General features: G+C 45.4%; 1 protein-coding gene across 9 annotated transcripts in view; it reads left to right on the top strand.

Moving 5' to 3' along the window:
- The window catches only part of PRLR (prolactin receptor), a 230,990-nt gene that overhangs the window by 193,262 nt on the left and 18,860 nt on the right, over window positions 1–18,868 (top strand). For 7 of the 9 annotated variants that reach the window (XM_059725229.1, XM_014593990.3, XM_019496006.2 and 4 more), the window contains 4 exons: window positions 9,634–9,753; window positions 10,123–10,255; window positions 13,509–13,678; window positions 17,928–18,094. In XM_059725229.1, the coding sequence (XP_059581212.1) occupies window positions 9,684–9,753; window positions 10,123–10,255; window positions 13,509–13,678; window positions 17,928–18,094 (540 nt within the window). In that variant the 5' untranslated portion in view covers window positions 9,634–9,683. Of the gene's footprint in view, window positions 1–8,954; window positions 8,992–9,633; window positions 9,754–10,122; window positions 10,256–13,508; window positions 13,679–17,927; window positions 18,095–18,868 lie in introns of all 9 variants that reach the window. The other 2 variants (XM_019496007.2, XM_059725230.1) reach the window with 1 other exon arrangement.

Here is an 18,868-nt window from a genome sequence, read left to right on the forward strand (position 1 = left end):
CGTGGGGCTTTTTGGAAGAAGAAATCAAAGCATTCAGAGATGGGAGCCTGGAGAGAGGTGGCACTGTTCATAGCTCCCTCATACAAAGTAGGAAAGCTAAAGGAGCAGAAGGCACTGGATTCTTTAAAAACCAGAATTAATATGTAGGCTAGTTGTCAAAATGTGAGCTGTCCATTGTACTGTAATGGTATTTCATTAGCTGTAGAGAATCGAAGTATTGTTAAACCGTATCACTAAACCATTCTGGCAGTACTCAAAAATGCAAGTCCAAAAATGTAATTAAAAAAAGAATTGGGGAAAGCAATTATGGACAAATTTTTGAAGGATAGAGGTTTACTTAAATAGAGCTATGTGAACTGGTTTTTGTATGACTATTTAGACTAATGTCACAAAAATAGGATAATTCCATGTGTAAACTGATAGCTAGACTCTTAAATATCCTCTTGTAAATACAAACCCCTGGCATTCATGCCCAGTCCTGGTACCCCTCACATACGGTACATGTTGTCTGACGTGGCCTTTCAATTAGTCTTACTGTTTCACTGTAGATAGTTTCATCTGTTTGTCAGGTTTTAACACAGCATCAGAGGAGAAAAAACATGTATATAAATAACTCAGTAGTGGCAGTACCATCATATGAAGGGGATATGTGAAACTGAATTAACTGTAACTTGGATAAAAGGTGGTGGTGTTTTTGTAAAAACTGCTGTTGTGCGTAAGCATCATCACTTGTTACTGTTTTGTGTATTGTATGAATGAAATGGTTATCATTTGTGCTTCATTATTTTTAACATCAGCTTTAGGCCATGGGAAAAAGCTGCAGTTTTCTTAAAGTGTTCTAGATTATGCAAGAGTTAAGGCTTTAGCTGACTGCTAAAAGTGCTCAAGTTAGTTTGTGCCTGAAGTTATTTGATATTGTAACATTTGAAATATATCCATTCTGCATGCACAAAAACCCATGCTTGCCTGTAAACTGTGGGTCCTTCCATTCGGTTCATACAAAAGCTGGGTGAATAAACCCAACATTCATGCAATTCTGAGGTGGTGGCAAATGAAAATGTAACCCCATTTGTTTTAAGGCAATGCACGTGTGTTGCTAGAAAACGTATGCTAAAACTAAACCAGAATTAATTGACTTTTAATATAAGTGTGCATTAAAAGGGGTGTATGTGGCCATTGTTTGTAAAGAGTGAAAATTGATCCAGATAACCAATCATTTATAATTTCCTGTGCAAGCAAAAAGCTAATCCTCACCTGTGCTCTGGAACATTGAACACAAGTACTTGTCAGATGAGCAGAATTGATTTTTAGGCCTAAGAGGTAATGGTCCTCTCTTGAAATGGAGTGCTTTTTGGTTTCAGGAGTGCACCTGGTCAGAGTGGGCCTGGGAATTGTACAGTTAGTAATATTAAGATCATGTCATGAGCTATTTCTTTTGAGTAGACAGAAGGCTTTGTTTGGGTTCTCAGTTTTCTTCAGGAAAGATGCAAGTTAAGTACATGGACTTAAATGTGACAGAAGGCAAGATAGAGGGGCACCTTATAGACTAACTTAATCAGAGAAATATAATCTTTCAGGAACTATATATAGTACCCTTCATCAGGGGCATCTCTGCTCTGCCTTCTGCCTTGCATCAGACTAACATGACTAGCTACCTCTTCATCTAAAAACAGACGGGGTTTATCCCAGGGCTTTGACTCCCATCAAAACAGGTGCAGAACAGTAGTTTACACACACTTTTTTGGATGCCACTTAACTCAAATTAGCCTCAAATATCCCAGGGGGAAAAGCGTCATCTTGGTACTTCACGGGTATTTAGGGTGGGACAATGAGTTTGTACACCCAAAGGACCTGAGAATGAAAAGCTTTGTCCTGGCCTGGGGGTGGGGGCATGGAAAGGGAGGTGAAAATTGTTTCCAACTTCTGTTTTTAGCCACTGTTAAATGTGAGGTCCACTTAACACGTGTTATTTAGGTTATGGTAAGTATTAATATAGGTGTAGTTGCATATTACAATTAGCATTTGCTAACTTAAAAGGAATGTTAGTTAGTGTTAAAATTAGCATGTGCTGGGAGCAGTCACATGGTCAGGGCTAAACCCTTTGTAAAATGCACTGCTCTGACCTGCCCTTAGAGGGTTGGTGAGCGGGGCCATGGCTAAGAGCTGCCAAGTTGGCTCTGTGCCCACCTGACTGACCTGTTTTCTGGGGTAGTGTAGGTCCCAGGAATGGGGCCTGTGGCCCAGATTTGGACCCCACCAGCTTCTGGTGGCCTGCATCAAGCCTGTCAGGCCCTGCCTGGCCAGACTAGGTCCCCATTTCCCCCTGCTGGCCTGATCAGGTCTGTCACCCCCCCCAGTGCAGGCTCCTTTCCCCCTGGACATCATTACCCCCCCCCCATCCTTTTATCAGGCCTGCCACCCCAAATTGCACCTGCTGTTCCCTACTAGCCTAGATTGGCCCCTGCTTACCTCATATCCCTGCCCCTTCCCCCTGCACCTTTCTACTTGCCTATAGCTGCCAGCACTGTCCTGGGGGAGCAGGCAAGGAAGGAGCCTGCTTGCCACCACTGCTGCTGATCTCTGGGCTGGGCTCAGCTTGGAGAGCAGCAGCAGTAGCCAGGCAAGCAGGTGGGTTTCCATTCCCTGCCTCTCCCCCAAGACAGCACTGGCAGTGAAGGTAAGCAGGGAGTCGAGGGACGTGGTGGGGAGGGGGAAGGAGCCCTGAGGAACAGGGGGCAAGGGGAAGTGAGACAACATGGGGAGCCCTGGGGGCAGCATGAGTCCAGAATGGGAGTGGAGGAGGGAGGGGAATGCTTACCTTCAGGGCTCCCCTGGCTGCCCCCACTGTCACTCTAGGGGAAGAGTCACCTGTGGGTGGCTGGGAGTGGTGCTTCCTGGGGTGCTGGAGGACTGCTCCCAACTCATCTTGGCTCTGTGGAGCAGTCCAGTGTGACTGCAACACCAGCTGCCCCAGAAGAGCTAGAGAAAGTGCTTGCTGAAAGAAGACTCCCTCTGAGACCCTCAGAAGGCACTTAGTTCATGTTTTCCTGTCATGGTGTGTGGCCACTCCTGTCTTCAGAGCCCTTAACGTGCCTTAAAGGTAACATGCAACGACACCCTAAGGCTTAACATCTGACTGCTCAGAAAAAAGTAATGCTTGCTATGATCTAAATATAGACGATAGTACTGCACTGGAGCCTTGAACAGCTCTGGTGTGATCCTAGGCCTCACACCAAAAATCAGCACATTATCGGTCTCAGCCCTGGGTGTGACTGCATTAGAGCTGGTTCCAGGCTCTGGTATGATGTAGGGGCTGGGAGCAATACTGGCAGAGTACAAAAGCCAGCCCCAGCCCCTGCACTCGATGGGAGCTGGTTCAAGGGATGCAGGGACTGGGACTGGCTCCTGTGCTGTGAGGTGCTGGGGCTGGGTGCTGTGTCACTCCCAACCCTTGCACTGCACTGGAGTCTTGTGAAGACTGAGGTAAAAAAGGCATTGAGCTCTTCAGCCTTTTCTGCATCCTCTGTCACAAAGTTGCCTCCCCTGTTCAGTAAAGGATCCACGTTTACCCTGATCGTCCTCTTGCTACTGACATACTTGCAGAAACCCTTCTTGTTACTCTTCACATCCCTTGCTAGCTGCAACTCAAATTGTGGTTTGGCCTTCCTGACTTTATCCCTGAATGCCCAAGCAATGCCCTTATGTTCTTCCCTAGTCATTTGTCCAAGTTTCCACTTCTTATAAGATTCTTTTTTGTGATTTCATTTTACTGAAGAGGTCCCTGCTAAGCCAAGCTGGTTTTCTGCAATACTTGCTAGTCTTACTGCGTATCGGTATGGTTTGTACCTACACTCTCAGTAAGGCTTCTTCTCTCCTCTGCATGTTGGACTCTTCTTTCCTCCAAAGCCTTTATTCCATGTTTAATAGACTGTTTCCAAGCACTCTGATGCATTTGCACCCTGGAGAAGTCACTCCAGCTTTGCTTTATCTTTCAAGAAAGGATTCAACACTACACTCCCCAGGTACCTCTCCACTATCACACTGCTACATTCATCTCATCCCTCATTTCTCTCCTCCTCCTCCCCCTCCCCCCCAGCCTGTCTCTCACCTACTGACTCCGCAGTTTACATCTTCACTGACGGCCTGTCTTGCATGCACACCAGCCCAGCCTCTGGCTTCTTTACTATTCATTCCATCCAGGAAGAGCACACACCAACTGCAGAGGCTTCCTCAGCCAGGCAAAGGGATTTTAAACCCGAAAGCTTGCTAAAATTTTGCTTTCAACTTCTTAAGTTGGTCCAATAAAAGATATCCGATTCACCCAAAGAACTGTGTCTGCCTATGCCTATGTCCTTAGATTAACACGGCTACAACCTACACCCCTGATTCAACACAATGGCACTTACCACGTGCTTTATTGCTTGAATGCTCGGATGCTAATGTTTTAAGTGCAGATTGTTTCTTTGGCAATCCCTTCAGCATGACTGTCTTCCATGATTATCTTACCTGTGTGGTCTTAAGATGGTTGATGAGACCTGTTCTGGATTGACAGACTCTATTGTAGCTCGGACATGTGTTTCCATGTGTGGTGGGTGGCACTGTGTTCTTGATTTGGTCCACAATATGCTGTTTGCCTGCGGATTCCCTGCTGTTTTCTATCTCCTGTTGTTGTCGTGAGGTTTCAAAGTACTGAGATCTTTGCAGCAGACTCTTCCTCCATTTGAGGCAGTCCTGGGGAATAGTCTTCCATGAGTTGGTTTCAATGTTCCTTTCTTTTTTAACTTGGCCTTGAGTATGTCCCTGAAGTGCTTTCTCTTGCCTCTTCTTGATCATACACCTTGGCTGAGCTGGAAGAATAAAACTTGCTTTGGGAGTCTGGAGTCGGACATCTGGACGATGTGGCCAGCCCAACTAAGTTGATGTCAGACGATCATCACCTCAATGCTCGTGGTGTATGCCTGCAGGAGGATGATAACATTGGTGTACCTGTCTTCCCACTGGATTTGGAGGATTTTCCACATGCAATGTTGATGGCACTTCTTCAACAACTTTAGATGTCTTCCGTATGTTGTCCATGTCTTAGCTCCATACAGCAAGGTGGGGATCACAACTGCTTGATAAACCATGAGGTGATGTTGGATTTCTTCGTTGATGTCAGTCTTCTGAGAGAGGTGACTTTCAAGTTACAGGAAATACTCAGTATTCTCCAGAGTCCCACCACGGATCTGGCTTACTAGAGCTCAGGACTGTTCATTAGAAACTTGTTGGGGGTGGACCTTAGTCTTTTGAGTGTTAAGCATCAGTCCCATTGTCTTTACTGAAGCATACAAGAAATTGATAACTGCCTGAAGGTCTACTTCTGAGAAAACACACACTACAGCATCATCACTGTACTGGAGTTCAGTGATTGAGGTCAGGGTGGTCTTGGATTTTGCTTGGAGTCAGCTGAGGTTAAAAAGCTTACCATCCTTTTGGTAGTTTAGCTCCACTCTGGCTGGAAGCTTGTTGGTGGTCAGATGTAGCATTGTGGCAAGTAATATTGATAAGAGTATTGGAGTGATGATGCAGCCATTCTTAACTCCTGTCTTAACTTCAAAGGGATCTGTGAGAACCACTGCTCACATACCTTCATGGAACAGGCAGAGAATGGTGAAAAATTTCAGTGGGCATCCATAATTCAGAAGGATCCTCCACAACACTTCCCAGCTCACAGAGTTGAAAGCTTTCATGAGATTGAAGAAGGCCATGTAGAGCGGATTAATGTTGTTCCTGGCATTTCTCCTGCAGCTGGCAAGCTGTGAAGATCATGTCAGTTGTGCTTCTTGATGCCTTACACTCACACTGAGATTCTGGGAGAACCTCTTCAGAAAATGGAAGTAGATAGTTCAAGAGAGTTCTTATAATGATTTTTCCTGTGGTGGACAGCAAGGCAGTCCCTCTATAGCTTGCACAGTCAAACTTGTCTCCTTCCTTGAAGATTGTCACAATCAATGATGGCATCCCTGATGTCGTCTGGGATTTCCTCATCATTCCAGATTCTTACGATGAGGGCATGAAGCTGTGACATGAGCTCTCCTCCCCCCTGCTTGAAGATTTCTGCAAGGATTCCATCCACTCCAAATGCCTTGTCATTCTTCCTCTGCTTGATGGCTTTCCTCACCTTATCAAGGGTCGGAGATTATGTCTGACTGAGTGTTGCAGGATGGAGTTGAGAACACTTTGGCAATGGCAGAATCTTGATTGAGAAGGTCTTCAAAATGTTCCTTCCAAACAGGCATTGATGGCTTCCTTTTCCTTGATCAGGTCTCTTCCATCCTTAGGTCTCAAGGGAGTTCGTCCTTGAGTGCTCAGACCTCAGATGGCTTTGGCACTGAAGAAACCATACATATCGTGGATGTCATGTTGACAAGAGATGTTGAATCTCTTTAGCCTTGTTTTCCCACAATATGTTCTTCATATCACAGGTCTTCCTTGAACCTCTGCCTTGGCTTGTTGGATATTCAGTTTCTTTTGCTTGGAGTTGCTGTTGTTTTGCCAAGCACAAAAGGCCTTGCACTTGCAACCAATAAACTCTTGCATCTCCTGGTCATTCTCATCAAACCAGTCTTGATGTTTCCTGGTAGAGAATGCAAGTGTCTCTTCACAGGTGCTGATGACAGTGGCCTTGAGGGCACTGCATATGTTGCTGTCATTCTCCCATTGTTGATTGGAATTCACCATTTTTTTTGTGTGTGGCTTTTTGTTGTTGTTGTTGAGGAGCTGGTGGAAGAGGTCCCACTTCCTTGGGTCCTTGAGTCCTTCCATCAGCATTGCTTCCGCTGCAGCCATTGTTTGAAACCCAGTTTGAGTGACATAACTGAGAGGATGTGTTGGTGATCAGTTCAGTAATCATCAACTCTGAGCGTAGCTCAAATGACATGGGCATCTTTTGCAATCCTGATCATGGACAATGACATAGTCAATCAGGTGCTAATGCTTAGATCTTGGGTAGTGCCATGATGTCTTGTGCCCTTTTTTTTCCTGATGGAACAGAGTGTTAGTGATTGTAAGTTGATGTTCTGCACGTTTGTTCAAGAGGAGGATGACACTGGAGTTGACTTTTCCTACTCTTTCCTTGGTGACAGTTCCTTTTCAGGGGTTAGAGTCCCTTCCAACTCTGGTGATGAAATTGCTGAGAAAAAGTCTGTCTCCCTCCAGAACATCAGAAAGGACATTTGTCAAAATTGGCGTCAAATTCCTTCTTGGTTTCACTGGCAGCATCAAGAGTTGCATATGCTCTGATAATAATGGCATCTTGGCTCCCTGCCAGTTTAAGGCGATCATATGGTGCTCATTCATTCTGATAGAGAACTCATTAAGTTGATTTATGAGTTCATTCTTAATGGCAAAACCAATTCGGTGAAGTTGGCATTCTCCTTCCTGTTTACCCTTCCAGAAGAAGGTATAGCCACTTCCATGTTCTTTGAGCTGCCCATTGCCCACTTGCTAGGTCTCGCTCAGTGCAGCTACACTGATGTTGTATTGCTTGAGTTCTCAAACTAAAATCATAATGTGGAACTCTGCCCATTCACTATTAGGGTTGTCCATGAGGATCCTGATGTTCCAGGTCCCAAAAGCGATGGTGTGTCTTTGCTGGTATTTTCGATCGCAATAAAGGTGATCCCATTGGACGTGGTTATCCAGTCAGGGTGAAATATAGAATACCCTAGCGGCTGATCACTAACTGGGGGGAGGGTCCCCCAGCAGCTGATTGCCGAGCCTGAAATCACCAGTGGCAAAACTGGAAGTGCACTTCCACCGGCACTTCTGATTTTGCAGCTGGTGTTTCCAGGGGGTGCACAACCAATCTTGGGGGGGGGGGGTGCACATACACCCATGTGCACCCCCTATGTGTCGCCCATGTAGAATATGGTATTAGACAGGTTATGTTTAGGGCACCTTTTCTAGCCCACTCCCCATGTGGGGTGAACAGATCAGATCCTGAAGAAGGCTGCTCAGTCACAGTTACAGCTGCCGAATTGCACTCCTGTTTCATCCAACTGCTAGGCAACCTTCTTGTAACTGCTGCCTTCATGCCAGTTCATGACTAGGAGCTTCCAGACCTCACAGTCCTGCTCCTTTCGCCACTAGCTGGTCACCAAAGGGTTTGAGGAATACGCTGGAAAAGTTGTTTTCATGGAAGATGCCCAAGCATGACTACTTTTATCATGGAGAAGCTGCTGCACATCAGCTTCCAGATGGCAGGGTTATTATAGTGGCGACCTGTACTCACCTTGTCATAGCACTGTCAAAGAATATGTGGCTTTTTAGGAAAGAAAGCATTGCCATTTGTTTTCCTCACCACATCCTGGTGGTGCTGCTGCTGCTGCTGCTTAGTCCACAACTGCTTATTCATCAGTTACCCCTGCTTATTTCACAGCTAACTTTCCCTGAAGGTCATTCCACTATCCACCACCTGTGGATGCACTAGATAGCAGTACAGCTCAGGTGCAGATAGCATGTGGCAAGTGTAATGTGTAAGAAGGCCCTCATAGATGTTTGTGGCTAATTTCCAGCTCTTGCATCATGAAGTTGTCACCACTTAGGGTGGCTTCCAATGGTCACTTGCAACAGTTGCAAATCATTGGACTATTGACACCTCTTGCAGTTAGTACATGTTAGAAGATAACCCTGAAAGGGAACCTTTTTGCAATGCAGAAGTCATTTACCACTTCATGTAACCACTTCTGTTTTAACTGCACTTCGTAAGTGTTAAATTCAATGCGTGACACCATCCTGACAGTGATTCACAACCACTATGCACCTTAACTTGTATTCTGAGGACATCTAGCGGTATAAGTGTACTTTACAAGTGAGAACTATTCCTTAGACTAAAGGGCGATCAGCCCTTTATTTACAACAGTATCATTCTTCCTTCCATGCTGTTGCATCCTTCCAATTTATGCTGGTATAAGGAAGAGGAAATCAGGCCCCAGTGCTCATTTTTGCCTGGTAAGTTAATCATAAAACAATGTTTGTTTTCCATTCTTTCTTTCTTTTTTACTTGCTTTGTCTTTTCCATTTACTGAAGAATCACATGCAACAAGAAGGAGGTATTCTATGTTCTGAAGTCATAGAAGCTCATTAAAAATAGGGCTGGTACCTCAAGGTATTCTGCTCCGGACCCGATCAAGGCAGGACAATCCCTGTATAACCTGCCCAGACAAACATTTCTCTAACCTGCTGTGAAAAAACCTCCAGTGAATGAGGAACCTCTCTAGGGAACCTGCTCAACCTCCCTAGGGAATCTGTTCTGATGTTTTAAGTGCCCTCACAGTTAGCAAATTCTTCTTGGTATCTAACCTAAATCTCCCTTGCTGCAATTTAGACCATAGATTCTTTTCCATAGGGAACTGGACAGAGAAAAAAATTAATGATCATTCCCATGATAATGACCCTTCTTGTATTTGACAGCTGGCTGAAAATTGCTGAGTGGGATGCTTAGCCTCTCTGCAGCTGAGTTTCCCTATGTATAAAATGCCCTGCCTGTCTGAGAGAGTAATCAGGATTAGGAAGTTACAGCTGGCAAAAATGGCTTGATTAAATAAAGTGATAATGCTATTATTGAATGTTGCATGTTGCCATATTTCTCAGGAAGCCTTTGATCTGACATCCCCACCTGGAAGAGGAGTAGATAAAGCAACATGCAGCAAAATTTGATGTTACCGGTTCAGTTTACTTTGTTGCTTTTTCTGAACATGGTGTATTTGAATGGTAAGTCATTTGTGCTTTAGAGCATGTTCTTTTCCTAAATACTTTATTTAGAAAAATCTAAAGATAATCTGTAACTATCCTTTAAATGTCTGATTCCTCCAAAATCGCCTAAGCAAAGGTTTTGAAAATGCCTTGACTTATTCTTCTTCCTTTTTTAAATTTAAATCAGTCATAAAATGAAAACACTGTTTGGCAATAAAAAGTCAAAATATTTTATTTTAAATTATGTTGAAATAATGCTTGGCTCTCCTGAAGTTCTTCAGGAGAGTAATTTTTAAAGCCCAAACTTTCCTGAATTTGATTCAATTTCTTGAATGCTATTTGCCAAAAATACAGCTTATTAACTGGGTGACTTCTGTCCTTCCCCAGGACAGTCACCTCCTGGAAAACCTGAGGTACTTAGATGTCGTTCACCGGAAAAAGAAACCCTTGCTTGCTGGTGGAAACCTGGTTCTGATGGAGGACTCCCTACCAACTACACTCTGCTCTACAACAAGGAAGGGTAAGAAGCTGCGAAGTGTTGCCTTATTTTCTTTTCTCTTACAGACAGCTAAGAAGCTGTGGATAATTCTTCCGTAGATTATTATATTCTTTAGTTTAAATGTTCATAGATTGAGCCCTCCCATGTCCTTAATGCAAGTACTCTCAGCTGAGGACAGTGTTAACACAAAATGGAGAGGTCTGTATCAGTTTATGAATTCCATTTTTATAAACCCATGCTCTATTTTAACCTCTCTTTTGTATGTAATCTTGAGTATAGGGATAAGCATTCAGTTTAGTAGTAGGAACTTGAGACTTAGGTTTTTGACAGGCATTCATTTGTACTGCTATATCATGTCTCAGCACTTTGCTCCTCTCCAGCCTGGGGACTGGAATGTCTGTGCTACGAAGTGAAAGACAAGCTAGTCCCCACGTGTGCAACTGAGGACTGTGCAATCTCTGTCCAGACCCCATTTGCTTATCAGCAGTTGAATCCCATCAGACAGATGAGTGTCTGCTTGAGGAGCAGGATGGTTTCAGGCTGTCACTTCAGAAATCTGTAAAAGAAATGTTGTTTAATCATGAATGAGATGCTTGTACTTGTGAAAATAAAAGCTCTGTAGTTGTGCAAATGTCTGCCCACTATGGACTTGGGGATCCCTGACGATGCCTGGGTCACTGTTGATTCTCATATACTAGTAACGAATCAGACTAATGGTTAGACTTCTACCGAATCAAAGCCTGAGCTATCTGGGGTTAGTTTACTTAAATGAAACGTATCCATTGTAAATTGGCATTTCCTTTCTCTCATTTCCATTTGTCTTCAGTGTTCTGTATATCAGATCTCCTTTCCAGAGTCCTTTGTCTGGACATGGTTTTTTTGGAGATCCTAAAAATGATTTGTTCGGCATCAGTAAAAGCCTAGGTTCTGTTCCAGGAAACTGCCATCAGGATTGCCGCTGCTTGCTGGATATGCAATCTGTGCAGAGACCCCCTTGAGGCAGTCTGGCAGGGTAGTGTAGCCTTTTCTTATATTATTTATTTCTATGCTACCAGCTCTAAATGTAAAGAATGGGCTCCATTGTCTGGGGCTCTCAATCATGAACCATTTTTATAACCATAAAATTCACTTTTCCAAACAGAGAAAAGATTCTAGCTCTCTTCCCCCATTTTACACACCCCACTAAGCTTTCTGATTACAAACTTATTGAAGTCCAACAATGATGAAGTCTTGTATAGGATCGAAGGGGGCCCAAGAAGTGACCCGAGTACCTTCATGATTTGCAGGTGGGTGGATATCAGTTCTGGTCAGTGAACAGCAGGAACTGTTTGGCACTATTCCTTACCTAGGCAGTGGTGGAGAGGATGCAAGCCCACAGCAATGCCCTATATTCCACCTTTGGTTCATGAAGCAGAGCAGGACCCCAGGGAAATTCATATGCTCCCTACTATGTCAGTTGTAGAGTATATAACCTCTGTGCATCCTGCTGGTGCTCAACTACTAGTGCTCTAAGGGGTGGCACGAAGCACAGGGCTCAGTCTAGGATCTAGCATTACCATAAAACGATCCTATTGCCAAAAAATCCCCAAATGCCTGTGAAAGGACTAGGTAGGTGTGATGAACTAACCAATGCTTATTTTAATGAGAGTATAACATTAAAGAATTAGATAAGGCATCATCCCGTTGGCAGACCAGAACAATCTGATCATTACAATTCTCTTCCATCATTGTTGTAAAATAATAAAGCTACTCTAGGTTCTCTAGATTTCTAAACTTATGCCTCAGTGCATACACAAATGTATCCCCAGTCCGGGGAGTTTGACACCTAGATTCTGCCTAAGCCTCATTCAGAGATGAGGCAAATCCCACCTAAATTCTAAGTCCCCTGATAGGCTCAATGTGGTAGCCCAGCTCTGAGCATGCCTAATACACACCAAGAGCAACGGGTTCAGAAGAGAAAACAGCAGCCTTGCCCACCTCCTTCAACATATAGTAAGTAGGTGGTGGGGCTGCTGCAGCCCACCTCTTACAGAACAGCCCAGGGTTGTGAGCTTGCCCAGGGCGATAGGCCATCCCAGATCTCCCACACCCACAGGAGTGTGTCCCAACCACCCAAGTGTAGAACGGCCTGGGTGCAGGCACTCTCTACACCTCCTGATGAAGTTGGACCACTGTGCTAAGAAGAGTAATGAGGCTGGAGGGGAGCAAGTGAACAGGAGACTGATTGTGTAGTCTAGTGATTAGAGCACTTGGCTGAGGAAAGCCTGGGTTCTGATCCCTGCTCCCAGACCTGCTTATGTAATTTATATTGGCCAGTCACTGCATGAAAACAGAAGTAAAGTGGGGGGGAGGGGAGGTGGGGCAGACACATTAGCCCAGGACACTCCCCCACACACGTGGGTACATTAACCACTAGGTTACAAAGTCATACTCCCCCCTACTTGCTCTCCATCTGGGAAGTGGGAGACGTTACGTGGAGTCCCCTCTGGTAGATGGCCAGGTCCCTCACTTTCTGGGTGAGCACCAAGTTGTTACGCTGTGGTTGGGAACAACCATCTCTTGTCATGTATGACAAAGAATGAGCCCTGCCCAGTTCAGCACCGAGCCTTAGAATGGGAGTCCAGAACCCGACCCCGACGTTAGGCATTTCCAAGTCCGGTGTCTTAGCTGCAGGCAGAGTTGGGTGTTTGGACATACCCCTGTCTGCAGCATTTCTGTTGGCTAGCTCTAGGCAGCTCCTGGCCCAATGTTTTTGTGGATTACCTTGCAGAAGCATTACCTCTCCCCACTCTCTGTGAATCCTACTTCAGAGGTAACTTGCCTTCCCATTAACTGTACAGGGAGCCTGGGATCCATCTACCTAAGGTCTAGGAATTGCAATGATTATGTCAGAGGCTCTCTGGATCTTGCCCTAGGTGACCTGATTTGTCTCTTCACTTGATTTGAAACATTTAAAATATGGAGCAGTGTCCTCAAATATATTCTGAGTGTCATGAAAATTATCTTTCTTCCTTTTTATTAGCACTCATCTTATTATAGCTTGTATAATAATAAGTACAGCCTGTTCTTTTAGGACCCAAGTAATTATTGTAAAAACAGTTCTAAGTCAACCAAATAATTAAGCTAATGGAACTTAAGCACATACTCGGGTGTTTTGCTGTGATGGGAGTACATGCCTGCTTAAAGTGAAATGTGTTAAGTACTTTGGTAAATCAGGACTATTGTTGGTAAATTAGACACTTTACTTCATGATATTTTAATTCTTTTGTTTTAGAGAAGAACAAATCAATGAATGTCTGGACTACAGAACAGCAGGTCCCAATTCCTGTTACTTTGATAAAAAGCACACCAGTCTGTGGACGACTTATAACATCACTGTCAGGGCAACTAATGAGCTGGGAACTAACATCTCTGATCCTCATTATGTGGATGTGGCCTCCATAGGTAAGGGAAAAAATTAAGCTAAGATGGCTCTGAGCTATTTCTCAGCAGTTATCTTGAAAGAGTGGATTGTGAGGCTAGTCTCTGTTTTATGGTAATGTAGCCCCTCTTGCAAGGGGGTGAGGGTGTATGGCAGTGGTGATTCAGTGTCCCTAACCTCAGTTTAGCAAGAGGATACAAACAAGTTGGATTTATTTACACCCTAATCAGAACTGTAAGCTGTAACCCAGCATGGAAACCTGATAACAAAATTACCCCTTTCAACAAAGCAACTTAGAACCCCAACTCCAAACACTCTCAAAAGGATCCTTTGGGATGAGGATCTTCACCTTGTGCACAGCCCAAACCATCCCAAATGGCACAAGGACTTCCACTGCACAAGGACTTTTGCAATCACACTGACCACACTAACTTCTGAAGCCCTTTCAGTGCTACCCTCTCAGGTCCTGGTCCGATGCCTCAGTCAGTTTCTCCCACTGCTGGGGTCTCCTCTGTGGTGAAGACGATCCATCTCCCAGCTGCACTCAGACCTGATTCTTCCACAATTTCGCTGTGGCCTCTTTCAATGGTGCTTGAAGCATATCAGGAAGCAAGGCCTGCTCCCTGCTGCAAGCATGCTGGCTCTGGGCAAAATGGCCCCCACGTTGCAGCTCTTTTTTCCCACTTCCCCTCCTGCTAGCCCTCAAAGCAGCCGGGGGGGGGGGAGGGGAACTGTAGTTCAACCCAGCTCCTTGAGTCCCCTTTTTCTGGACTGGGAGTGTCCCCACACCTCTCTGCATAGCCCCTTGCAACCCAGGGGCAGGGGTCACAGTAAGAAAGAGCAGGTCTTGTGAAAGAGACCACTGATCTACAAGACGTGCATAAATTTAAAATTGAAGTCTGTGATCTGCATGACGAGTGGATTTAATTTAATTAATTTTTGGCTGATAAATTGGCACAAGGGTTTTGTAAAGTTAGCTCAGTTTTTCTCACTTGTGGAGTCTCCTGGCTTGTCTCAATGCTAGTATTGTGACCCTGTAAGATATGTCCAATGTTTCCATTAGTTAGAATATTGAAAGTGTGATAAGCAAGAGTGCTGGTAAGAGGTTGAACTTTGTTTTCTAGTCCCAGTTGTCTGACCTGGCTCAAAGTTCAAAGATTTCATAGACGTTAGGGCTGGAAGGGACCTCGGAAGATCATTGAGTCCAGCCCCCTGCCCCAGGGGTAGTAAGTCAGCAGGGATCATATGATCCCAGCAAGATAAGCATCCAGATGTCTTTTGAAGGTGTTCAAAGTAGGTGCTTGAACCACCTCTGGTGGCAGTCTATTCCAAACCTTGGGGGCTCAGACAGTGAAGAAGTTCTTTCTTATGTCCAGCCTGAAACGGTCATGGAGGAGATTGTGACCATTTGACTTTGTCATCCCTTGGGGTGCTCTGGTGAAGAGATGTTCCCCCAGATCCTCGTAAGCACCTCGATAAACTTATATATGGCCACCAGATCTCCCCTTAGCCTGCGCTTTTCCAGGCTAAAGAGTCCTGTGGCTCTCAGCCTTTCTTCATAAGGTCTGCTGTCCTGACCTCTGATCATGCACGTGGCTCTCCTCTGCACCCTCTCAAGCGTCTTCACATCCTTTTTGAATTGTGGAGCCCAAAACTGGATACAGTACTCCAACTGCAGCCTCACCAAGGCCAAGCACAATGGGAGGATGACGTCCTGGGATTTACTTGAGAAACATCTCTGCATGAAAGCAAGCATTTTGCTCGCTTTACTAGCCACAGTATCACATTGCAGGCTCATGATCATCTTGTGGTCAGTCGTGACCCCCAAGTCCCTTTCATCTGTAGTGCTAGCCAGTGTAGCACTGCCAAGCCTATAAGCATGCTACAGGTTTTTCTTCCCAAGGTGAAGAACCTTGCATTTTTCAGTGTTAAACACCATCAGGTTCTCATCCGCCCATTTCCGGAGCCTGTCAAGGTCAGCTTGGATCACCCTCCTGTCTTCACCCTAGAGTTTGGTGTCATCAGCAAACTTGGCCAGTCTGCTTCTGATACCAATGTCCACATCATTAATGAAGATGTTAAGTAATATAGGCCCAATGACAGAGCCCTGGGGGACCCCAATGGTCACAGGGCACCACAACAATTGACTTCCATCCACCACCACCACCCTCTGGGTACGACCACGGAGCCAGTTCCCCAGCCAGAGGATCATGGTGGACCCGAGGCTGCAGTTGGCTAGTTTTGCCAAAAGGTGATCCTGGGATACCAGATTGAAGGCTTTTTTAAAGTCGAGATATATGACATCAATCTCTTCGCCTTTGTCCAGATGATAGGTCACCTGGTCATAGAAGGAAATGAGATTGGTCAAACAAGACGTACCTGCAACAAACGCATGCTGGCTATCCCTCAGGATGTTGCCATCAGCCAGTCTGTTAAGAATGGCCTCTTTGATAATCTTTTCTGAGACCTTCCCCAGGATAGAGGTCAGGCTGATGGGCCTGTAGTTCGCCGGATCCACTTTCCTCCCTTTCTTGATGATGGGCACCACATTGGCCTTCTTCCAGTCGTCGGGCACTACACCAGAGCGCCAGGAGTTCTCAAAGATCCGTGCCAGGGGCTGGGCTATGATGCTCGCCAGCTCCTTGAGTACCCTGGGGTGTAAACTGTCAAGGCCGGCTGACTTGAAGGTATCCAGCCTGTCAAGGTGTTCCTTCACAAGGTCAGCATTGATGGAGGGTAAGGAATCTCCCTCACCCGGGCCTCCCTGTCCCATAGTGGGCAGGGGTGTCCCATGGGACTGGTGAAAGGCCGACACAAGGTACCCATTTAGCAAATTGGCTTTTTCCTGGCCATCGGTTGTCAGTTGTCCCATCTGGTTTAGCAGGGGTCCAATGTTTCCCTTGCTCCTCCTCCGGCTCCCCACATATCTAAAGAAGGACTTTTTATTGTCCTTGATATTTGTAGCTAGGTGGAGTTCTGTTGCAGCCTTGGCTGAGTTACAGAGATAAGTTTCAGAGATAAGTGTTTCTTTCACAGCACAGGAGTTTGTGTCCATTGCCACGTGGGAGCTCAAGAGAGTGCATTCTCAAAAGTAATAGCTGAAAGTGTTATACCCCACCAAAGCTTTTTAGTGTCATTATAAATTATATCCATTAATAGTCAATTGTCAGCCCTAACCCTTGGTTTATTTCACAAGTGAAAGCTAAAGTAGTACCTTATTTTATTTTAAATATTTCCCACCCCAGTGAGATATAAGTAATGCCCAAGCACTGTAACACTTCTTTTTTTTTTCTTACCACCCCAGATTTTTAACATAATTGTCCTTTCAGCCTCCGCTTACTCTGTACTTATTACACTGCTATGTATGTATAGCATGCCCCGTTTTTCACTATGTGAAAGATCAGACAAAGTCTATAGAAGTGTGTCTGGCTGTTATGTAAGTGTGGCTCTTATTTCTGTACCTGGACAAATTCAGCAGAACATCTGAGAGGAGTATGAGCAATACTTTGGCCAGTCAACAGCCAATGAAAATATCTTAAACCAGTGACTCTCAACATTTTTCCTAATGGAACTCATTTGCAAAGGCTCATGGCCTGTCTGACCCACACCCCGCTGGCTCTGCCAGTGCACGACCCACAGCCCCCTACTGCTCCCCCAGCCCTGCCAGAGGGGCCTCCAGCTGCCCCCCAGCTGCCGCCCTCCCACTCAGCCCACAGCGCAGCGGTGGCTCCAGCTAATGCAGGCAGCAGCAGAATGAGTCCAGCCCCAGCACGGGCTGGAGGGAGCAGGAGGGGAGGCCTGCAGCATCCCCGCCCTGGGCTGGGGCTGCTGTGCCACACCAGGCAGCCTGGTCACAGCCCCTTCCATCCCCAGAGCAGCATCTCCCAGCTGCTCCGTCCCCGCGAGCACCCAACCCAGCCTCGTAGCTCTCCCCTTTCCCCTACTGGGAGGGGCAGGCGCCTTCCAGCCACCACTCTGCCTTGCCACAGTCTTGGTACTTTCGCAGGATCAGCGTTTCTCAACCTGTGGTTTGCAACCCTCTGAAATCTTGTGACCAACTTTTGGGTCACAACCCACGGGTTGAGAAATGCTGTCCTGCACAAGACAGAAAGAAAACCAGATTACTCCAAGCCACTGCTGTGTTTTGATTTGTTTTTTTGCTATGTGCTATTTCCTGAAGCTAAAGAGCTAAAATATCAGATCTTGCAGTGAGGCTCTGCAGGTGGGATAAAATAAGAGTTTCACTTTTTTTTAATCTGTTCATTTGTACAGTTCAGCCAACTGCTCCTGTGGACCTCTCTCTAGAAGTAAAACAAACAGCTGGCATATTGTACCTGTGGGCAAAATGGTCTCCACCCCCATTAATCAATGTCAGACCAAGGTGGCTAATACTCTATTATGAGTTACGACTTAAACCGGAGGGAAAGGAAGAGTGGCAGGTAAGCAAACAGTCAACTTGCTAATAGAAGTTCTCTTTCCTATTAGTTCATGAACCAAAACTTAATACACTGGCAGTTTACATGCGCTGGAGCATCTGTCAAGGGTGAGGGTAGCAAAGTAAAGATATCCAAACATGGCCATTAAAGATGAGAATAGAACTGAGGCTTGAAGAAAGATCAAGTGAGAAATCCAGATATTTGCATTACTGGCCTGGATCCCATATTTGTCAAAGAGAAATTGATTACAACACCAACAAAACACAGTAGATTTTCCTTGGAGTGGTTATTGTGAATGTGTGTGTTGAAGAGATGCTAGGAAAAAAAATCATAGGTCATACGTGTTTTGCTTTATGCAAGTGGTTCTCAACCTTTTTAGACTCAAGGCACTCCTCATTAGACTCAAGGCAGTCCATGGAAAATGCCAGCTTCCTTTTCATTTTTTTTTTTTTTTTTTTGATTGCAGAAAGAATAATAGAGCAGTTTTTCTGTTGAAAAGAATTCGGACAGACCACGACAGTTCAGACTGGTTTTGATTCTATGGATTCCTATTTGAAATCTCTGGCCATGTCCAGATGAGCATGGATGTTTGGTTCCCTGGAGACAACTAGCGGCAGGACACCTTGTGCTGCCGCTAGTTGTCCCCAGGGAATGCCCGTGCCATGCACACTCTGGTGCACAGCAGGTCACTCCAGGTGGGGTAGGGGAGGCTGGGGCCATCACTGGGTTGGCCCCAGTGGCCTTACCCGGGGGCCTCACAGGGCTGCAGCAGCAGCG

The sequence above is a fragment of the Alligator mississippiensis genome, chromosome 3, assembly GCF_030867095.1.
Source record: "Alligator mississippiensis isolate rAllMis1 chromosome 3, rAllMis1, whole genome shotgun sequence".
NCBI classification, from domain to species: domain Eukaryota; kingdom Metazoa; phylum Chordata; order Crocodylia; family Alligatoridae; genus Alligator; species Alligator mississippiensis.